The 27,991-nt window shown below is 34.0% G+C and overlaps 3 protein-coding genes and 1 pseudogene across 5 annotated transcripts; all 4 read right to left on the bottom strand.

Annotated features, from left to right (window-relative positions):
* Positions 1 to 501: 501 nt before the first annotated feature.
* LOC118028853 (GDSL esterase/lipase 4-like) lies at positions 502 to 5,864 on the bottom strand (annotated as a pseudogene).
* Positions 5,864 to 27,203, bottom strand: LOC118028862 (uncharacterized). 3 transcript variants are annotated; one of them, XM_035032590.2, is made up of 2 exons: positions 27,069 to 27,203; positions 5,864 to 6,545 (listed from the first exon to the last, which is right to left on the bottom strand). In XM_035032590.2, exon 2 carries the CDS (start codon positions 6,492 to 6,494, stop codon positions 6,081 to 6,083), a length of 414 nt encoding a protein of 137 aa, XP_034888481.1. In that variant the 5' UTR covers positions 6,495 to 6,545; positions 27,069 to 27,203; the 3' UTR covers positions 5,864 to 6,080. The 3 variants fall into 3 exon arrangements, with proteins under 3 accessions (XP_034888481.1, XP_034888480.1, XP_034888479.1); XM_035032589.2 differs by lacking the exon at positions 27,069 to 27,203 and adding an exon at positions 14,777 to 14,908; XM_035032588.2 differs by lacking the exon at positions 27,069 to 27,203 and adding an exon at positions 7,927 to 8,084.
* On the bottom strand, positions 12,987 to 14,916 carry LOC118028865 (uncharacterized). The gene is made up of 2 exons (XM_035032595.2): positions 14,777 to 14,916; positions 12,987 to 13,678 (listed from the first exon to the last, which is right to left on the bottom strand). Exon 2 carries the CDS (start codon positions 13,616 to 13,618, stop codon positions 13,205 to 13,207), a length of 414 nt encoding a protein of 137 aa, XP_034888486.1. The 5' UTR covers positions 13,619 to 13,678; positions 14,777 to 14,916; the 3' UTR covers positions 12,987 to 13,204.
* LOC118028861 (uncharacterized) lies at positions 25,000 to 27,208 on the bottom strand. The gene is made up of 2 exons (XM_035032587.2): positions 27,069 to 27,208; positions 25,000 to 25,681 (listed from the first exon to the last, which is right to left on the bottom strand). Exon 2 carries the CDS (start codon positions 25,632 to 25,634, stop codon positions 25,218 to 25,220), a length of 417 nt encoding a protein of 138 aa, XP_034888478.1. The 5' UTR covers positions 25,635 to 25,681; positions 27,069 to 27,208; the 3' UTR covers positions 25,000 to 25,217.
* Between the last annotated feature and the right edge of the window lie 783 nt (positions 27,209 to 27,991).

The following is a 27,991-nucleotide window of genomic DNA, read 5'->3' as shown; positions in this document are numbered from 1 at the left end:
CATTGTTACTATAATGTGGTCGTAGAGAGTCTAATGCCGATGACTTCTCTGCGTTAGGTTGTAAAGAACTTACTCATTAATTTCTAACTTGTGAAGTTGAACCAAACCTTTAAGGACTCCAGTTGTTTAGTTTCTTGTCGGTAGGGTGTTGGTCTTGTGATCTCTCAAAGAGGTCATAATCGATAAGTGCAATTTTCTACGTGAAGAAATACCTGTGTAGATTGCACTATGGTCCAGCAATTGTTTCCACACATCCAACATAATTTTAAGCATCTCTTCTTTCAGAAAGCTTTAAGATGTCAAGTATTTCCTTATCATTCTGAGCAGGACTTTAAAGTTGAAAATTGTCAAGTCTGGGCCACTCCTAGAATCTCTTCAAAAAGACCAGATTTTAGAGGGTTCTTGAATTTTGAGGAGCTGATCAGATACATCGTAAATTAGTGCATTACTAAACCAAGATATGATCTTTCTGATTCCTGTGAGTGTTGTACTCAAGAACAGAACTCTGCTCTCACCTCTAATGTCATTTCTTCCAAGTCAAAATAGAATAAAGAGAAGCAAGTTTTCTTTGGCTTCTGGGTGGTTAACTAATACAACATCTGGAAAAAAGTACACCTTGTTTTATCATTTATGCTATTCCTCAAACAGTGTTTTGAGATTGTGAGGCCCTCCAACATCAGGATTTCCACTCCACAGCAACTTTGCAAATTGATTATGAACCTCATCTGCTGGATGAATTCCATCAAAGAAGAGATATTCACTCGCATTATCGCATAATTCGAACTTGTTCAGACCACACTTGGAACCTCCATACGGACCAGTGCCACAACATGCCACTTTATCTCCTTAAAATCTTCACATTCAAGTTGCAACAATCAAAATTAAAATAGGTATAGAAGAATTAGTAACAAGTCATACCCTGAACCTGACAGTTAGGATAGACTCTTTATTTGAGAAACACAAGCAGGAAATTTTGAATTGACATGTAGATATAAACATACCATATTCGGAGGGATGGTTTATTCTTTCACTATGTATAGTGTGGAAATCAAAATTTAAATACTAAAATCCATTAAGCTGTCTCTCAAGCTTTTTAAGGACCTTAGAGAGTTCTCTATTGTGTAGCTATGTCAGAACCGTAACTTCATCCATGCAGCTTGAACTTCTTGTTCTAGTTCGTTTAAGTGCTCTCAGGAAAGGGAAACAGCCCAATGCAGCCAAGTTTGAAATTCCAAATTTCATCCCTCCTTATATATTTCCTGGAACAGTAAAGCGAAACCATATATAGACTATGATCGATTTGAAAAACAGAAAGAATGTTTAGGTTATTAACATATCGCTTGGATACCAGATGTCAGGTTGAACTCGTTTCTGTTGTAGGATTGAAGCATAGTGGGGTTTGTAGTGGAAGGTACAAAGTAGTCATTGCTTCCAACGATGAACAAGTAAAGAGCAGAGGACAACAATGTCTTGGCTTCTTCATCGCTTAATTTCTGCCTTGGTAGCTTCTGCACTTCCTTAAAATAACGTAATTGTGTTTTAAGGTCTATCACCTTTTCAATGAATGGGAACAAATGAGAACAATATTAAGATGCAGACCAAGTTAATAAAGCTGGATTTGCACCAATAAGCAAATTCTACAGACTATTTAGTTTTGATGAACAAGAAGCCTAAGCTAAAACACACACAAAAAGAAGGGCTTAATCAATAAGATCATGTACTTTTCCTTGATGAGTTTTCACAAGGGCACCAGTTCCTGCAGATGCAAAGTTCACTCCAATATTCATCAATTGATGATTACCGGGTTGTAAATATGATGGACATCATAAAACTGCAACATTTTTTCAAAAAAAAAAAAAAAACCAAAAAAAATATTATTCGACAGGAACATAATGTGCAGAATGGAACCAGAATATTCTAGCCGGAATTTAGATGGTATTTCTGGAATAGGGCAAGATTTTGAACAAAATAAAATATGTTCCAATTTGTTTTGTATTTTAAATTTGAATGAGATATTTCAGTTATTTTGGATGAAACGAAATAGAATTTACAATAAGATGCAACGAAAAGAAAAGACTGGCTCCATGTAGTCAACCTTTTTTCAAGCAAATTACTTATATGATCCTCTAAGTTCTAAATGTTAATCATTTTAACCTCTATATTAAAATTCCTTGCAAATCAATCCTTATATCGTTAACTCATGGATGTTTAAGTCCCTCTCTAGCAAGAATGAAAGAAAATCCAGGAAAAGAACTCTTGGATAAAAGTCAACAAGTTTTAATGGATTAGAGGGTATGGAAAGAAAATTTTCACAGATATTGCATGTTTTTTAAGGGAAGGACAAAACTGTAGAACAGAAATGTGTGACACCTGAGGTTTCTTGCCAGTTATTGGGACAATTTCCAGGGAGCCAGGAAAATCGTAAGAGATTTCAGAGGCTATGGCTCTGTAAGGATATCTGCCTTGCCTAGACATGAAATACACTGAAAGACATCACATAAAACCATTCCTTGCATTCTATTATGGAAATGACCGTTGCAGATCACACCAAATCAGCAAGTGTGTAATTGCTGTTATTACAGATCACGACATATCAGCCATTGTAATTGCACCTTGATTGTAGGAGTCTATTATATGCTTTCCTTGTATATTCCTTAGACTAGACAAGTGCATAACGTTAGCCACCAATATAAATACAGAGCATCCCTCTCACTGTAAGGCACGAGAGCTTCACTATATTTTCCCTGTTGTTTTACATTCTTAGCTTGTTGGAATTGTATGTTTAATGGTTAGGGAACAGAAGATATTGAAGAGATAAACCCAGAATTACCAGCAACAGGACATGCACATTAAGATCATCAGTATTCCCTAATGTGTGTAGACTTTAATAGCTTTGTAATGAGTCACGGATTCTCAAATGGCATGAATATCCTTTCAAGAACTTGCCACTGTCCATTCAGAGGAACTTATTAAACTTGATATGTGCTGTAGCAAGGTTGAACGACTTTGGAGGGGATAAAGGTATATATGATCGTCATTTTTTTTTATTCCTTCTTTATTTTTTTCTCTATTTAAAAGGTCTGAGAGGCACCTAGTTAGACCTGTAAGTAATATAATATAATATAATATTTTTTAAGGTTTATGAAATGTTGTGTATTTTCAAATAATTTGTTTTTTTGATATGTTTGTTCTGAGGCTTAGTATAGATATAATGTCATTTCGACACCACTCCTACATTGCTAGTCATAAATTTGAGATTCAGATTGTGATATATTTTTTTTATCCCTTCTTTATTTTTTTTCTATTTAAAAGGTCTGAGAGGCAACAACCTAGATAGAACTGCAAGTAATGTGAACTTCTAAAGAATTTCATCTTCAGTCATGTAACATTGAAAGCCAATACTTTAAATCAAGGCATCTGATGAAGTTCTGAACTCATAGTATGGCTTTGAGTTTTGATGGTAAAGAAGCATTACACTTTCCTTGAATTTGTCACCATTTTCACTGATAACAAGTACATGTTTGAGTTGAAAAGATATCAATTAAATTTTATTTTTGAGATATTTTTCTATCAAAAAAATATTCTAAAAATCACTCAAAATGAAATAAGCATGGGCACAAAGAAATAAAAAAAAGGATAAAAGTTGGAGGACTTTTTACATGGTAAATTTTGTCACTAAACAATATTTAGAAAAGGAAAATTAAGGCAAAGATATACATGCTTAGTTTTTTTCTGGTTTCATTTATTTTTAAAATCTCTTAAAAAAATATAATCTATATGATTGCTTGTTTTTGTGATTATAACATTTTTTTTATAAAATTTTAAATTTTATTTTTATTATAAATTATTTATTTTATAATACTGATATCAAAATTAAAATTTTAAAAATAAAACAAATTATTTTAATATATTTTAAAATAAAAAATACTTTAAAAAACAATTTTCATTTGATTTTTCAAAAGTATAACATTTTCAACATGGCCAGCAGCCCAGCAGTCATTGACTTTGAAAAACAAGCCGTAAGATGTTGAATGCAACTCTTTCTCTTTCAGTTTATCTATTTATCTCAAGTCATCTGTCTGAAAAAAAAACTGTAAGAAAATTCACTGGGTTTGCTTGAAAACCAACTCATTTTCAAACAATCACAAATATCAGAACTACAATTTCAGTTGGGAAAGACTCAAACTTTGGCAGATATCAGTTACTGCAAAAATTTCCAGAATTTTATAAGTTTAAGCCCTTCTGTCTATCCTTTAAATAGTACATGTCTGTATAAATCTATGCACTAAGAGATGCACGCTTATATTTTCTGCATTAGCATGACCTCCCCTTCTTCCAAGTATGACACATGATGTCATATGCCATTTTTTTTTAATTGTAATATGTAGACGAACACTGATTTATTTTTTTCCTTCATAATTTATTACGACTCGAAACTTTATTATTCATCCTTCCAGTTTATAGGCATGAATCAAACTTTATACAAGATATTGTGCAAAGCATACTGAGTATACTGAGCCCTGCACTATCTAGGGTCTAATGGTGTTCGCATCATAGAGATTTGTGGGATGGGAGGAATAGGAAAGACAACTCTTGCACGAGCTTACTACAATCGAACGTCACACCGATTTGAGGGTAGCACCTTTCTAGCTAATGTTAGGGAAGTTTCGTCAAAAGGTGGCATGCTAACTTTACATCAACTCTTTTATTATTTTAAATTACAGGATAAATATCATGCCTGTTTGTATGATATGATATGATATGTAATGTTTGGAGAATGTTAAATCACCTTTAATTATGATGGATGGATATTTTTGTTTCTTGTTTTAATTTTTTAAAAATATATTTTATTGAAAATTTATTAAAAAAATTATTTTTAATATCAAAAAATTAAAAATATGATAAGAAACTAAAAAAAAATATTAATTGATTTTTTTTCACATTAAATATATTTAAAAAACAAATCATTACACTTTCAAAACTAGAAGATTGCTTTGACTAAATTAATACATGTCTTCTTGAACTCTTTCTATTGTTATGTTGATATACATGTGAGGAAATATATATGTATGTGAATATTTGATATAAATATATCATTGGATATACTATATATAATATGTGTTTTTAATACATGTGTGATAATATTTGATATAAGAATATTCTTGGATATAATATATGTGGTATACGTGTTTTGTATACATGTGAGGAAATACTTGTGTGTGTGGATATTTGATATAAGTATATCTTTGAAAGTATTTGTATAACACCCATAAGTAACAAAACACTGATGTCAAAAAAAAAAAATATATATATGTACGAATAATGTTAATGAGAGATTTTTGGATATAAGTATGTGTTTTTTTTTTTGTATTTGAACAACTTATAATATTTTTAGCACCTTTCTAGCTAATGTTAGGGAAGTTTTGTCAAAAGGTGGCATGCTAACTTTACATCAATTCTTTTATTATTTTAAATTATAGGATAAATATCATGCCTGTTTGTATCATATGATCAAATCACCTTTAATTATGGTGGAATGAATATTTTTGCCTCTTGTTTTACAAAAAAATTATTTTTAAAAAAATTAAAATGATAAGAACTAAAAAAATATTAATTGATGTTTTTTTTACATTAAATTAAAAAAATATTTAAAAACAAAAATTATTACACTTTCAAAACTAGAAGATTGCTCTGACTAAATTAATAAAAAAACGTGAGTTTCAACAACTTTACTAGCCTACCTGCAAGTATCCATGAACCTTCCAATCTTGAATATCTATATTTGGATGATTGCAAGAGGCTTCAATCACTCGGGGAACTTCCTTCAAATCTGAAATTTGCAAGTGCTCAGGCTTGTACCTCATTAAGGATGAACAAAGTCTTTATTAAAACATGAACAGTCAATAGCACAAGTAACCAATCAATTAGCTACACGTATAACCAATCAATTAGCTAACATAGCAATTTTATTTTCCAACTTTGAGAATGTTCCAAAGAGCGATATCACAAAGGTTTTTCCATAATATTGTACTACTTTAGGGAGGGAAGGCGAGGAGAGTGGTGGTAGAAAGAACGACACTTCAGCAGCCAGCACCTTGGGAGCATGAAGCAAATGCCTGATTGTATGACCTTTCCCAATTCTGTCCATCAAAGTGCTTAATCTCAACATGAGTGAGAGTCCCAGGGTCAACACAACTGACAGTAATTGAAAACCCATCTGGATCTGCTCGTGGAACGTAAAACGAAGTTATGCCACAGAACTTACAGAATGTGTGCTTTGCTGTATGCGTGCCAAAAGTGTAGGTTGTAAGACATTCTTTGGAATCTCCTAGAAGCTCAAACTTTTCAGAAGGGACAATGAACTGAATGCCAGCCCTCATGGAACAAACAGAACAGTTGCAGTTCAAAGCTACAACACTGCTTGGTGCTTGGATTCGCCACCTTACTCTCCTGCAATGACATCCTCCATGATGCATTACCATATCTGATTCCATTCACGAAAGCACTGGTTGGAAATGGTGGCTTCTCCTGGATGAATCCGGTGGCTGCAATCAATTAACAAATATGCAAACATTACATAGCAGTCAGCAATGGGATAGCAAGTATTCAGAGATAGAGTCCCCAGACTGAAAAATGTGTCAGCTGAAATACTCTCTCCTGAGAAATGCAGGTATGAGCCATATTGTGAGAACATGGAATTTGCTTTCACTTGAATTTGCTTTCACTAGAATTTGCTTCAAATTATATGAAATTGTTTATAAGCTTGCAAATAATGATGGCGGGACAAAGTTTGAGTTTTTATGTATAATATCCAACAAGCAAGCATAATTTCTGCTAAACATTGAGAACTCATTAGAAACAACTGCTTAAGCCAGATCAGGTGGAAATTGGTTAATGGAAACAAGAAGGAAACCAAGTTTTTAGAAAACTTCGTTCAACACCGATTACAATAAGAGAAAAACTAAGAAAATGGGAAGATGGAAAGAGAAATGAGGTCTAATGGCCATTGTTTTCAGCATCCTTAAACATGCAGAAGTGAGAAATGATTGGGTCTTGGATGCGCCGATATCCACCTAGAACTTTTCAATACCCATTATCAACACACTTCATATTGGCTGAAAGAAATCCATTAGATTCATTAGATTTCAGTCTATTTCGTTCAACAATTATTTGAAACCCTTTGAATGTCAAATCCCATGATGTCATCCTCCCTCCGCCCTCAATATAACTAAATATCAGTTCCCTTTTCTTCTTCACCACATCAAACACTTGTCGCAACAAGTTCCTTCACCCATCACCTACCTCAGATGAGAGACTTTCCGATCACTACTAGTGCTTTTCCAAGAGCCAGCTCCATCCTCCCTTGCACCTATTGACACACCCTTCGACCAACCTCGGTCTAAGAAACATTCACCAATCTACTGTACTGACCTAAAACAGCTAGAAAAAGATCCCCGTCTTCAAATACCCCATCAAACCCCAGCTCAAAATCCCACTGTAGCTCCCTAGTAGCAGCTTTGAAAACTAAGCTACAACAAGTCCCCCTGTTATGAACGAATACCTGATCTCCAACCCTCCATCTGATCATGCATGCATCAATCAAACACTAATACTTTTCTTCTTATTAGAAACACACTTCAATAGATCATGCATTTCTTTCCATTGCCTAAAGCAGTAACAGTCCTCCTACATCACCAACTTGGTCCTTCTAAATCTTCTTTATTGAATCGAACCCACAAATACTTTCTCAGCACTTTGTTGATCTAAACTCCAACATATATAGTTGCCAGGATAAACTAACATCTTTAGTATCTATAAATTCCAAACCACAATAGATGTAACTGAATTTAGCAGACAGAGAAACAACACATGATATAACACAAGATTATCATTAACATCGATAAGAAGAGAAGCAAAGGGATTTACCTGAAGAAAAAAAAAAGTCAATTTTTCTGGCTGTAGGACTGTTGCTCAAGCCTCGTGCTGGCAACAAATGCTGCTTTCAGCTGTCTGAGAATGTGTGTCTCTGTGTATATACTGGAGGCTCTTTTTTGGGTTCATTCTACGGGTGTAATGTTTTGAGTTAAAGAGATAGGCTTAGATGTAGGAACAAATTAAATGAGGGGTATAGTAGTAATTGGATAAATAGTTGATAAATATAAATAGAAAAAAAGAAAGAAAAGAAAGATGGATCTGAAAATTTAAAGAACAAACCGTGAGAGAGAAGGGAGGAAGAAGAGAAGGGAAGGGAAAATAAGGGAAAAAGAAAGAAATTGGAAGGAAATAAGTTTAAAAATAAGATTTAGATTGTTAAATGTATAAATATGTGTTATTGAAGTTTAATTTTCGGTTTTGATGAATGTTAGGGTTTTGAAAATTTGTGTTTTGGGTTTAATTGATGAATTAAATTGAATGTTAGGGGTTGATTGTTGTGGTTAATTGATTATTTAGTTGATTATGGAAGATTGTGATGATTTTGAGTTATAGTTTTGTTTGAATGGTGAATTTTGAGTTAGAAATCAGGGGAGAACAGTAGGTTTCTGTTGAAATTCTGGTTTGGAGGTTGAAGATGACAAAAATTCAATTTGGTCCCTCAATTTACGAAAATTACAATTTAGTCCCCAAACTTTGAAAAATTACAAATTGATCCCTGGAGCATATTCCGAGATTCTGAAAAGAATAACATATGAATTATGACAGAATTACTGTATAGATAAGAAAATTTAACACTTTCAATTTGGTCCTCCAATTTGAAAAAAGTTACAATTTAGCCCTAAAAATATGATAAATTCCATATTAGTCCCTAGCTGTAATATTAGCTTTTACATATTAGTTTGATGAATAATTAAGGGTTATTTAGTGAATTATTACCAATTTTATTAGTTGTTTTATTATAGATTAGATTTCGGGAAAACCGTTAAATTTTGAGTTTTTAAGAAAATTAACTAGTTAATTCAAAAACATATAGGGTTACGAAATACCTCACTTGAGGTTTCTTGCCAGTTATTGGGACAAGTTCTCATTGGTAAATGTCTCGGCCAACTTTAAGGAAAACAGCTGATTACCGATGCATGATTTGTTTTAAGAACTTGCTCGACAAGAATTTCCAGGGAGCTAGGAAAATCGTAAGAGATTTCCGAGGCTATGGCTGTAAGACCCAAACCTAAGCTCAAGTCAGCCCAAACCCAACCTAAGTTAACCTAGGCATTTAAGGAAAAGTTGCAAGAGAATTACTTTTCTCTCTTCTAATTCTTGTAGCCGTCGTGACCCTCCCCTCCTCAAATCTAAGATTTTAGTTTTTTATCTTGAGTTTTCAGTTCAAGAAAGGTGAAGTAGCAAATAAGTGATTCTCTTTCATATTACTTTTGATTATAGTTTGTTTATGGAATAATTAAAGAAGAGATTAGGGTTTATAAGGCTTAGAAGTTTATGTTGTTAAGATTGATTTATGATTATTAAGGGTTAATTTAATATTAGGTGATTAATTAGTATGTTGTTAGAAATAAGAATTTATGAGTTGATTTGTTTAAATTAATTCTTGTGGGGTTAAGAAATTCATTTTTACCTTGCTGGAAAATCTGGACATAATAGTCTTGAGGTTGAAGATGACCAAATTTTATTTTGGTCCTTGATTTATGAAAATTTCAGTTTAGTCCCTAAACATTGAAAAAATTACAATTTGACCTCTAAATGTATTTTGAGATTCTGGACACTATTATTATGAGGTTAATGATGATGAATCTCAGTTTGATAATTGACTTGGAATATTTTAGTCTGGTCCCTCAATTTTGGGAATTTACATTTTAGTCCCTAAACTTTATAAAATTACAGTTTGGTCCCTGATTCATTCTAGACATAATTGAGGATGGTTTATGGGTGAAATTTCAGTATGGTTATGTATTTATAGTTTGGTCCAGTTTTTGTAAAATTACGTTTTGGTCCCTGTTTTGGATAATTGTCGTTTTAGTCCCTAAATGTAGGAGACTAAACTTGGTTTTCTTTTATGCATTGAAATCTTTTAATTGTGTTGCTTTGAGTTGTTTTTGAGTATGTTTCGTATATTTATTGTAGGTTCTTCTAACGATCCTGAATAGGTTTTTCGGATCTTTCATCTGATATTCCTTTTAGTTTTATATTTTTCAGGTGAGTGGGATAATCTTTAATATGCATATATTATAAATAAATGTGTATGTTGATTATACAATGAGTACAACTAGTTAATTTCTTGAATATCTATATATGTTGCTTTATTTTCCAAGTACTCATTTATTCTTGAATTTGCACTCGCAATTTATCGAACTAAATTCTATTTGATATGATATACGTTTCTTTGATGATTCTGTAAATATCTATTATGCCTTGATATAGGACTTACCAGTAACTCCATGCTAACGGAGAGTAGTTAGTCTATGTTCACATAGTATTCTGTATACCTAGCTGGTGAGAGAGACACCAGCTTGTGGCGACTGATCATCCCACAGTGGTCACGCTAACGGAGAGTAGTTAGCCTATGTTTACATAGTATTCTGTATACCTAGCTGGTGAGAGAGACACCAGCTTGTGGCGACTGATCATCCCACAATGGTCACCTTCGGGTGTCGTCTGGTCACTTTTGAGTGTCATCTGGTCACCTTCGGGTGTCATCTGATCTCTGACATGTATTCCACTACATTATGATAATATGTTTAGTATGTATATATATATCAAGATAAATCATCTTGCAAACTATTAATATCTAAAATATCTAAAATGTATATTAAATATTATTCACTCACTGAGTTGGTTGAACTCACCCCTCATTCTTAATATTATTTTAGGTTCTTAGTTTCTGATAGTAGTTGGACTTTGTTGAATGTTTCCGCTTCTTCAATTTTGGTCTGTATGCCTTGCTTGTTTTGTGAGGCTTTCCTTTTAGTTTTGATTCGATGTCTTAGACGCTCCACTATTACCTTGTTTTAATTAAGTTTGAATTTTGACAATGTAATGGGTATTATGGATTATTGTTTTTGTTTTAATTACTAATGAGGAGTTTTAAACTATCTTTTGGTTTTATCAGTTTTGAATAATATAATATTTCTGAAGATTATAAAATGCTGCGTATTTTTGAATAAACTATTCTTTTGATATGCTCGTTCTGAGGCTTAGCGTAGATGAGATGTCCTTTCAACACCGCTACTACGTTGCCGATCATGGACATGGGATTCGGGTCGTGACAATGGTGGTATCAGAGCCCGGTTTTGTTAAAACCTCGTAATTTGTTTTTTTATTCAAACCCTAAAGCCTGGTTTGGTTAAAACCTTGTTGCCTAGTTTGTTAAAATCTCGTAATTTGTTTTTATTAAAACCCTGTAACCTGGTTTTGTTAAAACCCTATAATCTATTTTTTTTTTAAATCCTCGTAAGATGCGGAGCTTAGGATCCTTCTCTTCTTGTTGTGATTCCTTTTTGTTTTCTTGAACTCTTTCTATTGTTATGTTGATATACATGTGAGGAAATATATATGTATGTGAATATTTGATATAAATATATCATTGGATATACTATATATAATATATGTGTTTTTCATACATGTGTGATAATATTTGATATAAGAATATTCTTGAATATAATATATGTGGTATACGTAATGTGAGGAAATACTTGTGTGTGTGGATATTTGATACAAGTATATCTTTGAAAGTATTTGTATAATACATGTATTTGAGTATTAATATTTATTGGAAATACTTAAGCATAAGTATTTGGTATAAGTAAAGTTTAGGAAGTATTTGTTTAATATATGTAAATGAGCATGAAATATATCTTGTAAGTATTATACTTTATGAAATATGTGTATGTGGATATGTTGTGTGATATGAAAGTAATTATTATAAATATTATATAAAAGTATTTTGAATTATTAAAAGAATAATATTGTATCTGAAATAAATATGATTCGTCTATATATTTGATTTTTCATTATATAATTTTGAAATATAAATCTAATATGAGTTTTTGAGTGATTTTGATATATAAATCTGATATGAATTTTTAAGTTAAACAAGTTAGCATACCAACGTTAGCATATATGAAAGGCCTCACACAGATATATATATATACACTTTATATTTTCTAACATAGAGCGCTCAAAAAGTATGTATATATACGAATAATGTTAGTGAGAGTATATTGAATGTAAGTGCGTGTTTTTTTTAGTATTTGAACAACTTATAATATTTTTAGCACCTTTCTAGCTAATGTTAGGGAAGTTTCGTCAGAAGGTGGCATGCTAACTTTACATCAATTCTTTTATTATTTTAAATTACAGGATAAATATCATGCCTGTTTGTATCATGTGATATGATATAATATAATATAATATGTAACGTTTGGAGGATGTCAAATCACCTTTAATTATGGGTGGATGGATATTTTTGCTTCTTATTTTATTTTTTAAAAATATATTTTATTGAAAATTTATTAAAAAAATTATTTTTAATATTAAAAAATTAAAAATATGATAAGAAACTAAAAAAATAATATTAATTAATGTTTTTTTTTTTACATTAAATATATTTTAAAAAATATTTAAAAACAAAAATTATTACTCTTTCCAAAGATTGCTCTGACTAAATTAATAAAAAACATGAGTGACAACAACTTTACTATGTAAGTATCCATGAACCTTACACTTGAAGGTCTAGTCCATTGATCAACTACAAGACTTGCTTTTATAAATGTCCTGGGTTCGATCCTTAAGAGTATCAGCCTGTTATCCCTGTGGTGCTTTATCTGCCTACTGGACTTGCAGGATGTTCAGTAGGCCCTGAGATTAGTTGTGGTGCACGTAAGTTGGTCCGGACATCCAGGGTCATAAATAAATAAATAAAAAGTATCCATGAACCTTCCAATCTTGAATATCTATATTTGGATGATTGCAAGAGGCTTCAATCACTCGGGGAACTTCCTTCAAATCTGAAATTTGTAAGTGCTCAGGCTTGTACCTCATTAAGGATGAACAAAGTCTTTATTAAAACATGAACAGTCAATAGCACAAGAAACCAATCAATTAGCTACACGTATAACCAATCAATTAGCTAACATAGCTAATTTTATTTTCCAACTTTGAGAATGTTCCAAAGAGCGATGTCACAAAGGTTTTTCCATAATATTGTACTACTTTAGGGAGGGAAGGCGAGGAGAGTGGTGGTAGAAAGAACGACTCTTCAGCAGCCAGCACCTTGAGAGCATGAAGCAAATGTCTGATTGTATGACCTTTCCCAATTCTGCCCATCAAAGTGCTTAATCTCAACATGAGTGAGAGTCCCAGGGTCAACACATCTGAAAGTAATTGAAACCCCATCTGGATGTGATCGTGGAACGTAAAACGAAGTTATGCCACAGAACTTACAGAATGTGTGCTTTGCTGTATGCGTGCCAAAAGTGTAGGTTGTAAGAAATTCTTTGGAATCTCCTAAAAGCTCAAACTTTTCAGAAGGGACAATGAATTGAGTGTTGCCCCTCATGGAACAATCAGAACAGTTGCAGTTCCAGGCTACAACACTACTTGGTGCTTGGACTCGCCACCTTACTCTCCTGCAATGACATCCTCCATTATGGATAACCATATCTGATTCCATTCACGAAAGCTCTAGTTTTTCAGTGTAACAGGAAATGGTGGCTGCAATCAATTAACAAATCTGCAAACATTACATAGCAGTCAGCGATGGGATAGCAAGTATTCAGAAATAGAGTCCCCAGACTGAAAAATGTGTCAGCTGAAATACTCTCTCCTGAGACATGCAGGTATGAGCCATATTGTGAGAACATGGACTTTGCTTTCAATTGAAATTACATTACGATTCAGTAGCTAAGGGGAAGGAGGCTGCTTCAAATTATATGAAATTGTTTATAAGCTTGCAAATAATGATGGCGGGACAAAGTTTGAGTTTTTATGTATAATATCCAACAAGCAAGCATAATTTATGCTAAACATTGAGAACTCATTAGAAACAACTGCTTAAGCCAGATCAGGTGGAAATTGGTTAATGGAAACAAGAAGGAAACCAAGTTTTTAGAAAACTTCGTTCAACACCGATTACAATAAGAGAAAAACTAACAAAATGGGAAGATGGAAAGAGAAATGAGGTCTAATGGCCATTGTTTTCAGCATCCTTAAATATGCAGAAGTGAGAAATGGTTGGGTCTTGGATGCGCCGATATCCACCTAGAACTTTTCAATACCCATTATCAACACACTTCATATTGGCTGAAAGAAATCCATTAGCTTCATTAGATTTCAGTCTATTTCGTTCAACAATTATTTGAAACCCTTTGAATGTCATATCTCATTATGTCATCCTCCCTCCGCCCTCAATATAACTAAATATCAGTTCCCTTTTCTTCTTCACCACATCATACACCAGCTCCATTCCCCTTTCACCTATTGACACACCCTTCGACCAATCTCGGTCTAACACTAATAATTTTCTTCTTATTAGAAACACACTTCAATAGATCATGCATTTCTTTCCATTGCCTAAAGCAGTAACAGTCCTCCTACATCACCAACTTGGTCCTTCTAAATCTTCTTTATTGAATCGAACCCACAAACACTTTCTCAGTACTTTGTTGATCTAAACTCAAACATATATAGGTGCCAGGATAAACTAACATCTTTAGTATCTATAAATTCCAAACCACAATAGATGTAACTGAATTTAGCAGACAGAGAACAACATATGATATAACACAAGATTATCATTACCATCGATAAGAAGAAAAGCAAAGGGATTTACCTGAAGAAAAAAAAAGTCAATTTTGCTGGCTGTAGGACTGTTGCTCAAGCCTCGTGCTGGCACGAAATGCTGCTTTCAGCTGTCTGAGAACGTGTGTGTATATATTGGAGGCTCTTTTTTGGGCACATTCTATAGGATTTCATGTGTGTTTCTTAGCCGAATGACCAATAATGGGCCTAAAACACTTGTAAAAATGTAGTAAAAATGTAGTGGAGAGTCTTACAACCCATGGCCATATATGCCTAGGCTCTTCCATAAAAGGTAATTGTCAAGTTGATTCAATACTCGATATGTGAACTAAGTTTCACAAGTTATCGTCTTTTTTTATTAATTTAAAACATAATCCATGTCAAGTTCTGAATTATAAATTTTCTAAATCAACGGAGTTTAACAGATATGGGTTGAAGCGTTAACTCATGAGATGATTCCCTTAATATTTATGGCAACTATATCGGTAGTTGAGAGATTTATTGTCTTGAGCTTCTCTGGTACAGAAAATTGGCTCGACCAATGACATTCTCAGATAAGAGGTGTCAGTACTAAGCACTTAATTAGTCATCTACTAAGGGTAGATCAAACCTTAAATTTTATATTATCATAGCCTAGTGATGACAAGACATGCTCACTCATTAGTTTAGAATTAATGTTTTGTGTTCTGTCTAACCTATATACATGGGCACGTAATTTATGCATGTTTGCATATGATATATATGGATTAATATATAATATTTGATTGTTTTATTGTTCTTCATAATGAAGAACCAACAAGACAGTACTCTGCTTGATACATGGCACTAGACGAGAGTTTAATATACATGTACATGGCGCCAATCAATGCCTTTGTTTTTCATGCTTGGTTTTTTTATGCGGTTTTGCTATATCTCGAACACCAAACATATCTATCCACCAAATATATATATATATATAGTGGTAAATATAACTTCATTTAATTTATCTACAGAAACCCAGGTTTCTAGTAATAAAAAATCTTTATGTATGTCAATGGTGAAGTCGAATCTTCCACTTTGTCTAGCTACTAATGATCATAGGTAGACTTCAAAATTTGATCAAAAGATCAATGATTGTATATGGACAAAGATTTTCTCAAAAATCCCCTTAATTAATTTTGTTAAATTTAATTAAAAATTGTTGATAAGTGATTGATGAAATCGTGAAATCATCGAATGGGAATTAGGCTTTCCAAAACTGTTTATCTAGACTCTTAACTGGTTTTGACCTTGGTTCAATAGGTGTTCACTTAAAAAACCAATTATTTATCAAAATAGAAGATTATTTGATGTTTAAATTAGTAAATATGAAAAGAGTAAAAGATATGTAAAGAAAATGTGTGAAGATAGCTTTTGTATGGAGCCATTTACAAAACCAATCCTTATGGTAAAGATGTTAGTGAAAATATTTCCCAAATTTTTTTTGTGTCATTCACATCATTTCATTTGTGAAGAAGATAGTGGTCTTGGCTGGATAGGCAAGTGCCATTGGACATTGAAAAGTGGTGTTTGATTGAAAAATGATGCATACTCTGCATATAAAAAATTTGTACGCACCTGCATACATGCAGAGTCATGAGACCTGGAAAAACAAATGGGCATAGAGACATGTTATAGGGTAGGATTAGACAGATCGAGGCGAAGGTGTCAAGCAAGAAGTATTTTTTTTTTTAAGATTCCTGATGCCAATATGATTAAAGATCTTGTCATATTAAGTTTAATTAATATGCTCCACTCAGAACAGATTAAACGAAAGGAAGTGTCGAGTAACCATAAAACAAAAGGAAAAATTACAGAATTAACAAGGTGACAAATATTCCCAATATGTTTTTTATTAAGTATTACTTGTCATCTTATGGCATGATAGTTCAGTCTTTCCCATGAGTCCCATGACCAAAGACTTAGATCACGTTAACGAGTTGAAGGTTCTTTGACATGTAGAGATATTGCGGGCATAAAAGTTTTTGGAGTGATATTTTATCTTTCGCTTCTGTAAAATTTGGTATTTTGACAGTTTCTGTAATTATTTTTGTATTTCGTCTTCCCTTCAACTTCTGCAATTTGGTATTTGCATTCAGATTTTTGCAAATTTGTTTTGTGTTTGGATTAATCGTATAATTTCTAGAAGATATTTGTTTAGTTTCTATAATCTTTGTTCAATTTCTGCAATTTAGTATTTTGTTCTCCAATGCTCTTGTATTCTGGTTCCTTGTGACTGTTGATTATGGCTACTGAAAAAAATGATTCACTTCAGTCTATAAGTGTGAGGTTAGATGGGAAGAACTATTCGTATTGGAGTTATGTAATGCGAAATTTCCTTAAAGGTAAAAAGATGTGGGGGTATGTTAGTGGAACTTATATGATACCTAAAAATATTAAGGAGGGGGATGCTGTTTTGATAGATATATGTGAAGAAAATAATGCAAAGATTATTACTTGGATCAACAATTATGTTGAGCATTCAATAGGTATGCAGTTGGCAAAGTATGAGACAACAAAATAAGTTTAGGATCATCTGCAAAGCTTATTCACACAATCAAATTTTGCAAAACAGTATCAATTAGAGAATGATATACGAGCTCTTCATCAGAAGAATATGAACATTCAAGAGTTTTATTCTGCTATGACAAATCTTTGGGATCAATTAGCTTTTACAGAATCGGCATAATTAAAGGCATGTGGTGCCTATATTGAGCGTAGAGAGCAACAACGATTGGTACAGTTTTTAACAGCACTTCGCAGTGATTTCGAAGGACTTAGAGGTTTAATTCTGCATCATTCTCCACTGCCTTCTGTTGACTCTGTTGTTAGTAAGTTATTGGCTGAAGAAATACGTCTTTAGTCTTATTATGAAAAGGAAATTCTTTCTGCTTCAAATCCTTCAGTATTAGCAGTGCCTTCTAAGCCATTCTCTAATCATCAGAATAAGCCTTACACAAGGGTTGACTTCGATGAGTGCAGTTTCTGTAAGCAGAAAGGTCATTGGAAGGCTCAGTGTCCTAAGCTGAAACAGCAGAATCAAGCTTGGAAGTCTAGCAATCAGTCACAATCTAATGCTCATAAACCACCTCAGGGTTATAAACCACCACACCACAATACTGCAGTAGTAGCTTCCTCAAGCTCTATTATCGATCCTAATATTTTGGTTGAGCAATTTCAGCAGTTTCTCTCCTTGTAGCCACAAGCAATGTCCGTTTTTTCTTCCATAGGTCAGTTGCCTCATAGTTCCTCAGGTATGTCACACTCTGAATGGGTCTTGGATTCTAGTGCTTCTCATCATGTCTCCAGATTCCTCATCTTTTACCTATGTGTCCCCTTTGTCCTCCATTCCTGTTATAACTGTTGATGGCACTCTTATGCCCTTAGCAGGTGTTGGTTCTGTTGTCACACCTCACTTGTCTCTCCCTAATGTTTATCTTATTCCTAAACTCAAATTGAATCTTGCGTCTGTTGGTCAAATATATGATTCTGGTGATTATTTAGTCATGTCTTCTGGTTCGTTTTGTTGTATACAGGATTTGTAGTCTCAGAAGCTGATTGGAACAGGCCGTAGAGAGAATGGACTATATATTTTGGATGAGTTAAAAGTGTCAGTTGTTGCTGCTGCTACTATCGTTGATTTGTCTTCCTTTCGTTTGAGTCTTTCATCTTCTAGTTTTTAGTTATGGCATTCCCATCTAGGTCATGTTTCATCTTCTCTTTGAGATTTTTGGCATCCACAGGAGCTTTAGGAAATTTGAAACTTGTGACTTTTTTATTGTAGTGGATGTAAATTGGCAAAATTTTCCGCCTTACCTTTTAATCGAAGTATTTCTATTTCTTCTTCACCATTTGATTTGATTCATTCTAATGTATGGGGACCTTCTCTTTTTACTACAAAAAAAAAAGCTCTCGATATTATGTCTCTTTTGTTGATGATCACACTCATTATTGTCGGGTTTATTTAATGAAACATCATTCTGAATTCTTTAAGATATATGCAGCTTTTCAAGCTCTTATCAAAACTCAACATTCTGCTGTGATTAAATTATTTAGGTGTGATTTGGGTGGAGAATACACCTCTAATAAATTTTTCCAATTGTTGCCCTAGATGGTATCATCCACCAAACTTCTTGTATAGATACTCCTAAGCAAAATGGTGTTGCTGAAAGAAAACATAGGCACATTGTTGAAACGGCTCGTTCTTTCTTGTTGTTTGCCTTTGTTCCTAGTGAGTTTTGGGGAGAAGTTGTTCTTACTGTTGTAAGTTTAATTAATACAATTCCATCTTCTCATAGTTCGGGTCTATCTCCTTTTAAAAAGTTATATGGGTATGTCCCTGATTATTCCTCATTTAGAGTCTTTGGTTGTACTTGTTTCGTTCTTCGTCGTCATGTAGAACGAAGCAAGTTATCCTCTCGATCTGTTATTTGTGTTTTTCTGGGCTATGGTGAAAGTAAAAAGGGTTATCGTTGTTTTGATCCAATAACTCAGAAACTTTATGTGTCTCGTCATGTTGTCTTCCTTGAGCATATATCTTTCTTTTCTATTTCATCCACTACTCATAACCTAACTAAATCTGATGTTATTAGTATAGATCCGTTTTCTAAGGATTCTAGTAATGATATCTCTCCCCATGTTCGATCAATTTGTACTCATAACTCTGCAGGTACTGGTATTTTACTCTCTGACACACCTGAAGCTCCATTCTCATCTACAGCCCCTCAAGCTTCATCTGAGATTATGGATCCACCTCCACACTAGTCCATCTGTATTCGTAAGTGTACAAAACTACTAGATTTTGCTTATTCTTGTTATTCTTTATCATTTACTTCCTTTTTAGCTTTTATTTATTGTCTCTTTGAGCCCTCTTCCTATGAAGAGGCAATTCTTGATCCGCTTTGGCAGCAAGCTATGGATGAGGAACTTTCTGCTTTGCATAAGACAGATACTTAGGATCTGGTTCCTCTACCTCCTGGTAAGAGTGTTGTTGGTTGTCATTGGGTGTATAAGATCAAGACTAATTGTAATGGGTCTATTGAGCGATACAAAGCTAGGCTGGTTGTAAAAGGATACTCTCAATAGTATGGTGTGGACTATGAGGAGACATTTTCCTTGATTGCAAAAATGACTACTATTCATACTCTTATTGTCGTAGCTTCGATTCGTCAATGGCATATTTCTCAGCTTGATGTTAAAAATGCCTTCTAGAATGGATATCTTCAAGAAGAAGTTTATATGGCACCCCCTCCTAGTAATTCACATGACTTTGGATATGTTTCTAAGCTTAAGAAAGCATTACATGGTCTCAAACAAGCACCCCGTGCTTGGTTTGAGAATTTCTCTATTGTGATCTTGTCTCTTGACTTTGTTTCTAGCAGTTATGATTCTGCTCTTTTTATCAAGTGCACTGATGCAGGTCATATCATTCTATCTTTATATGTTGATGACATGATTATTATTGGTGATGACATTGATAGTATTTTAGTTTTGAAGACAGAGTTGGCTAGACAATTTGAAATTAAGGATTTGGGTTATCTTCGATATTTCCTGGGTATTGAGGTAACATACTCACCTAGAGGTTACCTTCTTTCTTAGTCAAAATATGTTGCAGATATTCTTGAGCGGGCTAGACTTACTGATAATAAGATTGTAGATACTCCTATTGAGGTTAATGCAATGTACTCTTCTTCTGATGGTTTACCTTTGATAAATCCTACTTTATACCGCACTATTGTTGGGAGTTTGATATATCTCACCATTACTCATCCAGATATTGCATATGTTGTTCATGTTGTTTAAAAGCCTGAATGACTGCAAAACGCTTGCAAGTCTTCCTAAGAGTGCATATGGTTTAAAAGCCCTTGAAACTTTCGACTTGTCTGGATGTTGAAAACTTCATAGGCTGGAGGAATTGGGTTGTCGCACCCTTGCGGCGGAGCGGCGACTTTTGATTGATTTCAGGGTCTTTTTTTATTTATTTAAAGGAGTCGCCACCTAGTATTTTGGTCACCAGGAACCCTAACTGGTCTTTCAGAGATTCTAAGGCAAGGGACTGGTTGCATAAAGGGAAAGTATTAGCACCCCTAGTACGCCCTACCTAAGGTAAGCAGCTTGGTGTTTGGTTTGCTCTATAATTGTTATAGTGTTGGTGTTTTCTAATTCCATCAATTTTCCTAGGTTTGATTCAAATAAAATTTATTAGGATATAAATCCAAGGAGATTCCATGTGCTTCGAAAGCTCATTTTTTTCCTTAGTATTTCAAGATTTGAGACTAGTAAATCGCAAGGAGGAGGGACAAAAACTTAGAAATCTAGGGCGCTAAAAAAACCTATATTTTTTTAGTATTTTATACTCTCACGACTCGTAAACCGTGGAGTAAAAAAAAATTGAAATGTCCTCGATTATAATCAAGGCTTCTTTCAAGGATGTGTGCGGATTTATCACTCCCAATAATATTTTGGATATTCATCCTTTAAGGATTTCTTTATCCAAACATTAGCGGTGAATAATAGATGAATTCCACCCAAAATAGGATTTTTATATTTTTTGAAATATTGGCCAATACCCTTTGGAGTTTTACAAACATGTTGTAAAATCCAGAAATGCAAGAAAATAATTTTTTTTTTATGTTTAAGAAATCCATGTGAAAACACCTTTTTCGAAACTTCAAATATATATATATATATATATATATATATATATATATATATATATATATATAAAGAATTCAAAACATGTTAGGGTATTGGCTGTATGCAACACACAAGAAAAACATTTTTTTTTAAAACATGAATAACAAGATTACACAAACATCACAAAAATATTCACCTATTCCAAAATTCGCAAGAAGCTTAAAAAAATTCATCTCAAATAAACAAGGTTCGGCACACCAATTTAAAACACAAGTCAGTGTGCACAAAACATAAAAGAAAAAAAAAAACAAACAAACAAAGTCCTCAAGCTAAACAAAATTACAACATGAACCATGACCCCTCCCTGCAAACTCAAAAAAAAAAAAAAAAAAAGTGTGAACCCAGAATTGGCATTAACTGAAGAAAGGGACCCTCCCTCACGTTTTTTTTTTCAACTCTCTCTTATGCACCTAATTAATTATAATTAGCGTTCCATTGCAAAAGAACGCTTGAGCGATGGGAGAAAGGGATGTTTAAAGCTTACAATTTCTCATCACTAGAGAGTAAAACACAAAAAACATAGCTCTAACAGTGATAATAAACTGAACTCAAAGACATGGGAGGGACAGTAGGCAAGCAAGCCACTTTGTTGCTAAGATGGAAAATGAATGTCCCCAAAACAAAAGTAGAAATAGAAAAAAAAAACCAAACAAAGCTTTAAATATGTTAAAGATGAAGGAAATCGAGACTCATACCTGCAGATCCTGCACGTTTCAAATGCAGAAGATGAGACACAACCCGATGGCAAAGCTCCTGCCTTTTGCCTCTGAAAAACCAAAGAAAGACTTCCACTTTTGTTCTATTGGCTTTTCTGGTTTTACTGTCGCCTGCCTCCCTGTTCTCCTCTCTTTTTTTCTTTCATAGTGAAGAAAGGATCAAAGAAAAACAAACTCTCTATGTTCCCCTGTTATTTACAAGGTTGTCAATTTCGTTCCGTTCCGCCCGGAATGGCCGAATCATTTCATACCAATTCAAAAAACGAAACAAAACGGAACAAATTTCATCTCATTTTAAATCTCGGCCCGTTCCGGAAATTCCGGCCAAATTCCGGCCGAAACGTTCCGGTTTCATTTCGGTTGTTCCGTTTCGGCCAAAAAATATTATTTTTAAAAAATTAATATATGGTTTATATTATTTTAAGTTAAAGATCTATTTAATCTTTACTATTTAAAAATATTTTAAATTTTAAAATTATATTTGTTTGGCATTATGTTTGTATTGCATAATTTATAATTAATTTATCTTGAATTTGAATTATGTTTGTGGAATATATATATATATATATATATATATATGAACAATACAACCTCGAAACGGCACGCCGAAACACTCCGAAACTGAAACATTTCGTTCCAATTGAAAAAACGAAACACCTACCGAAAACGGAATTGACAACCTTGGTTATTTATGTTTTTTCAATCCCTGCCTCTCTTGCGTTTTTCTTTTATTTTTTTTGCAATTTTTTTCTACTCTTTTCTCTCCGTTTTTTCTCCTTTTTTTTGCTCTCCTTTCTGCTGCCCCTGTTAGGTCATTAGAAGGGCTTATATATAGTCTAAATATGTCTCTATTTAGGAAGGATTCAATGCATTAATCCTAGGACGTAAATCCTTATTGATTTGCAGTAAAAAAAAACACAAAAGGAAGCTGTAATATTCTAATTTTGTGCTGGTGCTTTACGTCTGATTTCTTTCCAGTTTTAGAGGAGGGTGTGGCTATTTTCTTTCCTTCCATAGGGCCAGTTGCTCCCTTTGAAATGAGGCAAGAAAAAACATGGTTGCAACTCCAAAATTCAGGCATGATGATAAAGAAAAAACAACAGGAATTTGCAGCGAGAAAAAAAAAAAAAGAAATCAGATGGAGGGTGCAGCTGCAAAGTCTCATTTTCCTTATTCGGTGTGGAAAAAATCTTGTCATTTATGATGATCCAACCCCCTCTCTAGCTTTCAATATCCTTCTTCAATTTAATCCCTCATTTTAACAATTTTTGAATCAGTCTTTGGTCCCAAAAAAAATCCTTCGAATCAGCCTCGCGAACTTGGGCTATATCCTTCCCGCGGCAGAATTTTCTACCTTCACATTAAATTTTCAAATGGGAATATCTTGAGCTTCTGATATCGAAATCAAGTGATTCAAAAACCTAAATTCATCTACGCGTCTAGGACTACAACTTTGATGAATGAGTCAAAGTGAGATAAAATCATTTTATAGAACAGAAACTGGCAATAATCTAGTTGGTCAAAAGGGATCTCCAGGTCTAACTCAAAAACTGACGAATGTTGAGCATCCTAATATGACTGAAAGAATGAACTAAGAACAAAAATCACAAAAACTATGCCAAAAATAAAGTTTTTTTTTAGTGCAGACTCGGGTCAATATCCTTCTCACGGCAGAATTTTCTGCCTTCACGTTAAATATTCAAACGGGAACATCTTGAGCCTCTGATATCGAAATCAAGTGATTCAAAAACTCAAATTTATCTATGTGTCTAGGACTACAACTTTGATGAAGGAGTCGAAGTGAGATAAAATCTTTTTATAAAACAAAAACTAGCAGTAATCTAGTTGGTCAAAAAGGTTCTTGATCTGACAATGTTGAGCATCTAAATTGGACTGAGAAACTGCCTTAAGAACAATGATCCCTAGGACCTAATAAAGGTGTACGTCAATTTTTCAACATTTCATGAGTGACAAAATATACCTAGGATGGTCAAACATCATACGAAACTGAGTCAAAATCAAAGCCTAAGTCGGAACAAAAAAATTGCGACAACAACAGAACCATTTTTTTTTTAAGTGCAAATTGTGAGGGATTTATTCAACCTTAAAGACCAGATAAAAAGGAACGAATTTAGCATTATGAAAACTCCTGATTAACCTAAGAAAACCTGATGATTTTGGTAGCAAAAAGAAAGGATAAAAAAAAAGCAGAAAACAGCTCAAACAAGGCTTTTCGAAAAAAAATATTTCTTTATGTGCTTTTGTCAATTTTTATAGCGAACATGAGCTAAACTCCTACATTTTATTCAAAAAAAAGTATACACCATCTCCAGCACGTGAGGGTCCAAAATTAAGTAACAATTTGGGTCATGCAGAAAGTTTGGAGGAGCTTGATATAAGTGGAACTACTATTAGAAGACAGCCACCATCTTCCTTCTCTCTCGGCAGAAAGCTTAAAAAGCTATCTCTTCGTGGATGTAAAGGACAGCTGCTTAAGACTCGGATGATGTTTTTATCCTCGTTTCGGGAAAAAAGGACGAATTCCTTGAGTTTGTCATTGAATTCATTCTCAGGATTATGCTCTTTTATAGCGTTGGATTTAAGTAACTGCAGTCTACAGGAAGAATCAATTCCCGGTGATTTCAGCTGCTTAACTTCATTAAGTGTATTAAACGTGAGTGGCAACAACTTTACTAGCCTGCCTGCAAGTATCCATGAACTTTCCAATCTTGAATATCTATATTTGGATGATTGCAAGAGGCTTCAATCACTCGGGGAACTTCCTTCAAATCTGAAATTTGTAAGTGCTCAGGCTTGTACCTCATTAAGGATGAACAAAGTCTTTATTAAAACATGAACAGTCAATAGCACAAGTAACCAATCAATTAGCTACACGTATAACCAATCAATTAGCTAACATAGCTAATTTTATTTTCCAACTTTGAGAATGTTCCAAAGAGCGATATCACAAAGGTTTTTCCATAATATTGTACTACTTTAGGGAGGGAAGGCGAGGAGAGTGGTGGTAGAAAGAACGACACTTCAGCTGCCAGCACCTTGGGAGCATGAAGCAAATGTCTGATTGTATGACCTTTCCCAATTCTGCCCATCAAAGTGCTTAATCTCAACATGAGTGAGAGTCCCAGGGTCAACACAACTGACAGTAATTGAAAACCCGTCTGGATTTGATCGTGGAACGTAAAACGAAGTTATGCCACAGAACTTACAGAATGTGTGCTTTGCTGTATGCGTGCCAAAAGTGTAGGTTGTAAGAAATTCTTTGGAATCTCCAAGAAGCTCAAACTTTTCAGAAGGGACACCGAACTGAATGCTGCTCCTCATGGAACAAATAGAACAGTTGCAGTTCAAAGCTACAACACTACTTGGTGCTTGGACTCGCCACCTTACTCTCCTGCAATGACATCCTCCGTAATGCATTACCATATCCGATTCCATCATGAAAGCACTGGTTGGAAATGGTGGCTTCTCCGGGATGAATCTGGTGGCTGCAATCAATAAACAAATATGCAAACAATACATAGCAGTCAGCGATGGGATAGCAAGTATTCAGAAATAGAGTCCCCAGACTGAAAAATGTGTCAGCTTAAAGACTCTCTCCTGAGAAATGCAGGTATGAGCCATATTGTGAGAACATGGAATTTGCTTTCACTTGAAATTACATTACGATTCACTAGATAAGGGGAAGGAGGCTGATTCAAATTATATGAAATTGTTTATAAGCTTACAAATAATGATGGCGGGACAAAGTATGAGTGTTTATGTATAATATCCAACATGCAAGCATAATTTCTGCTAAACATTGCGAATTCATTAGAAACAACTGCTTAAGCCAGATGAGGTGGAAATTGGTTAATGGAAACAAGAAGGAAACCAAGTTCTTAGAAAACTTCATTCAACACCGATTACGATAAGAGAAAAACTAAGAAAATGGGAAGATGGAAAGAGAAATGAGGTCTAATGGCCATTGTTTTCAGCATCCTTAAATATGCAGAAGTGAGAAATGGTTGGGTCTTGGATGCGCCGATATCCACCTAGAACTTTTCAATACCCATTATCAACACACTTCATATTGGCTGAAAGAAATCCATTAGCTTCATTAGATTTCAGTCTATTTCGTTCAACAATTATTTGAAACCCTTTGAATGTCGGATCCCATGATGTCATCCTCCCTCCGTCCTCAATATAACTAAATATCAGTTCACTTTTCTTCTTCACCACATCATACACTTGTCGCAACAAGTTCCTTCACCCATCACCTACCTCAGATGAGAGACTTTCCGATCACTACTAGTGCTTTTCCAAGAGCCAGCTCCATCCTCCCTTGCACCTATTGACACACCCTTCGACCAACCTCGGTCTAAGAAACATTCGCCAATCTACTGTACTGACCTAAAACAGCTAGAAAAAAGATCCCCGTCTTCAAATACCCCATCAAACCCCAGCTCAAAATCCCACTGGAGCTCCCTAAACCGAAGCTACAACAAGTCCCCCTGTTATGAACTAATACCTGATCTCCAACCCTCCATCTGATCATGCATGCATCAATCAAACACTAATATTTTTCTTCTTATTAGAAACACACTTCAATAGATCATGCACTTCTTGCCTTTGCCTAAAGTAATAACAGTCCTCCTATATCACCAACTTGGTCCTTCTAAATCTTCTTTATTGAATCGAACCCACAAACACTTTCTCAGCACTTTGTTGATCTAAACTCCAACATATATAGTTGCCAGGATAAACTAACATCTTTAGTATCTATAAATTCCAAACCACAATAGATGTAACTGAATTTAGCAGACAGAGAAACAACAAATGATATAACACAAGATTATCATTAACATCGATAAGAAGAGAAGCAAAGGGATTTACCTGAAGAAAAAAAAAGTCAATTTTGCTGGCTGTAGGACTGTTGCTCAAGCCTCGTGCTGGCAACAAATGCTGCTTTCAGCTGTCTGAGAATGTGTGTGTATGTGTATATACTGGAGGCTCTTTTTTGGGTTCATTCTATAGGATTTCTTGTGTGTTTCTTAGCCGAATGACCAATAATGGGCCTAAAACACTTGTAAAAATGTGGTGGAGAGTCTTACAACCCATGGCCATATATGCCTAGGCTCTTCCATAAAAAGTAATTGTCAAGTTGATCCAATACTCGATATGTGAACTGAGTTTCACAAGTTATCGTCTTTTTTATTAATTTAAAACATAATCCATGTCAAGTTTTGAATTATAAATTTTCTAAATTAACCCGTCAATTGAGTTTAACAAATATGGGTTGAAGCATTAACTCATAAGATGATTCTCTTTAATATTTATGGCAATTATATCAATAGTTAAGAGGGATTTATTGCCTTGAGCTTCTTTGATATAAAAATTGGCACGACCAATGACATTCCCAGATAAGAGGTGTCAGTACTAAGCACTTAATGAGTCATCTACTATGGGTAGATCAAATCTTAAATTTTGTATTATCATAGCCTAGTGATGACAAGACATGCTCACTCATGAGTTTAGAATTAATGTTTTGTGTTCTGTCTAACCTATCTACATGGACATGTAATTTATACATGTTTGCATCTGATATCTATGGATTAATTTATAATATTTGATTGTTCTGTTGTTCTTAATAATGAAGGACCAACAAGACAGTACTCTACTTGATACATGGCACTAGACGAGAGTTTAATATACATGTACATGGGGTTAATCGATGCCTTCGTTTTTTATGCTTAGTTTTTTTATGTGGTCTTGCTATATCTCGAACACCAAACAAATCTGTCCATTCATTAATTTGA

This window comes from Populus alba, chromosome 17 (genome assembly GCF_005239225.2).
Source record: "Populus alba chromosome 17, ASM523922v2, whole genome shotgun sequence".
Taxonomy (NCBI): Eukaryota; Viridiplantae; Streptophyta; class Magnoliopsida; order Malpighiales; family Salicaceae; genus Populus; species Populus alba.
The sequence above is the reverse complement of the archived record's forward strand: the minus strand, read 5'-3'. Positions and strand labels throughout refer to the sequence as shown.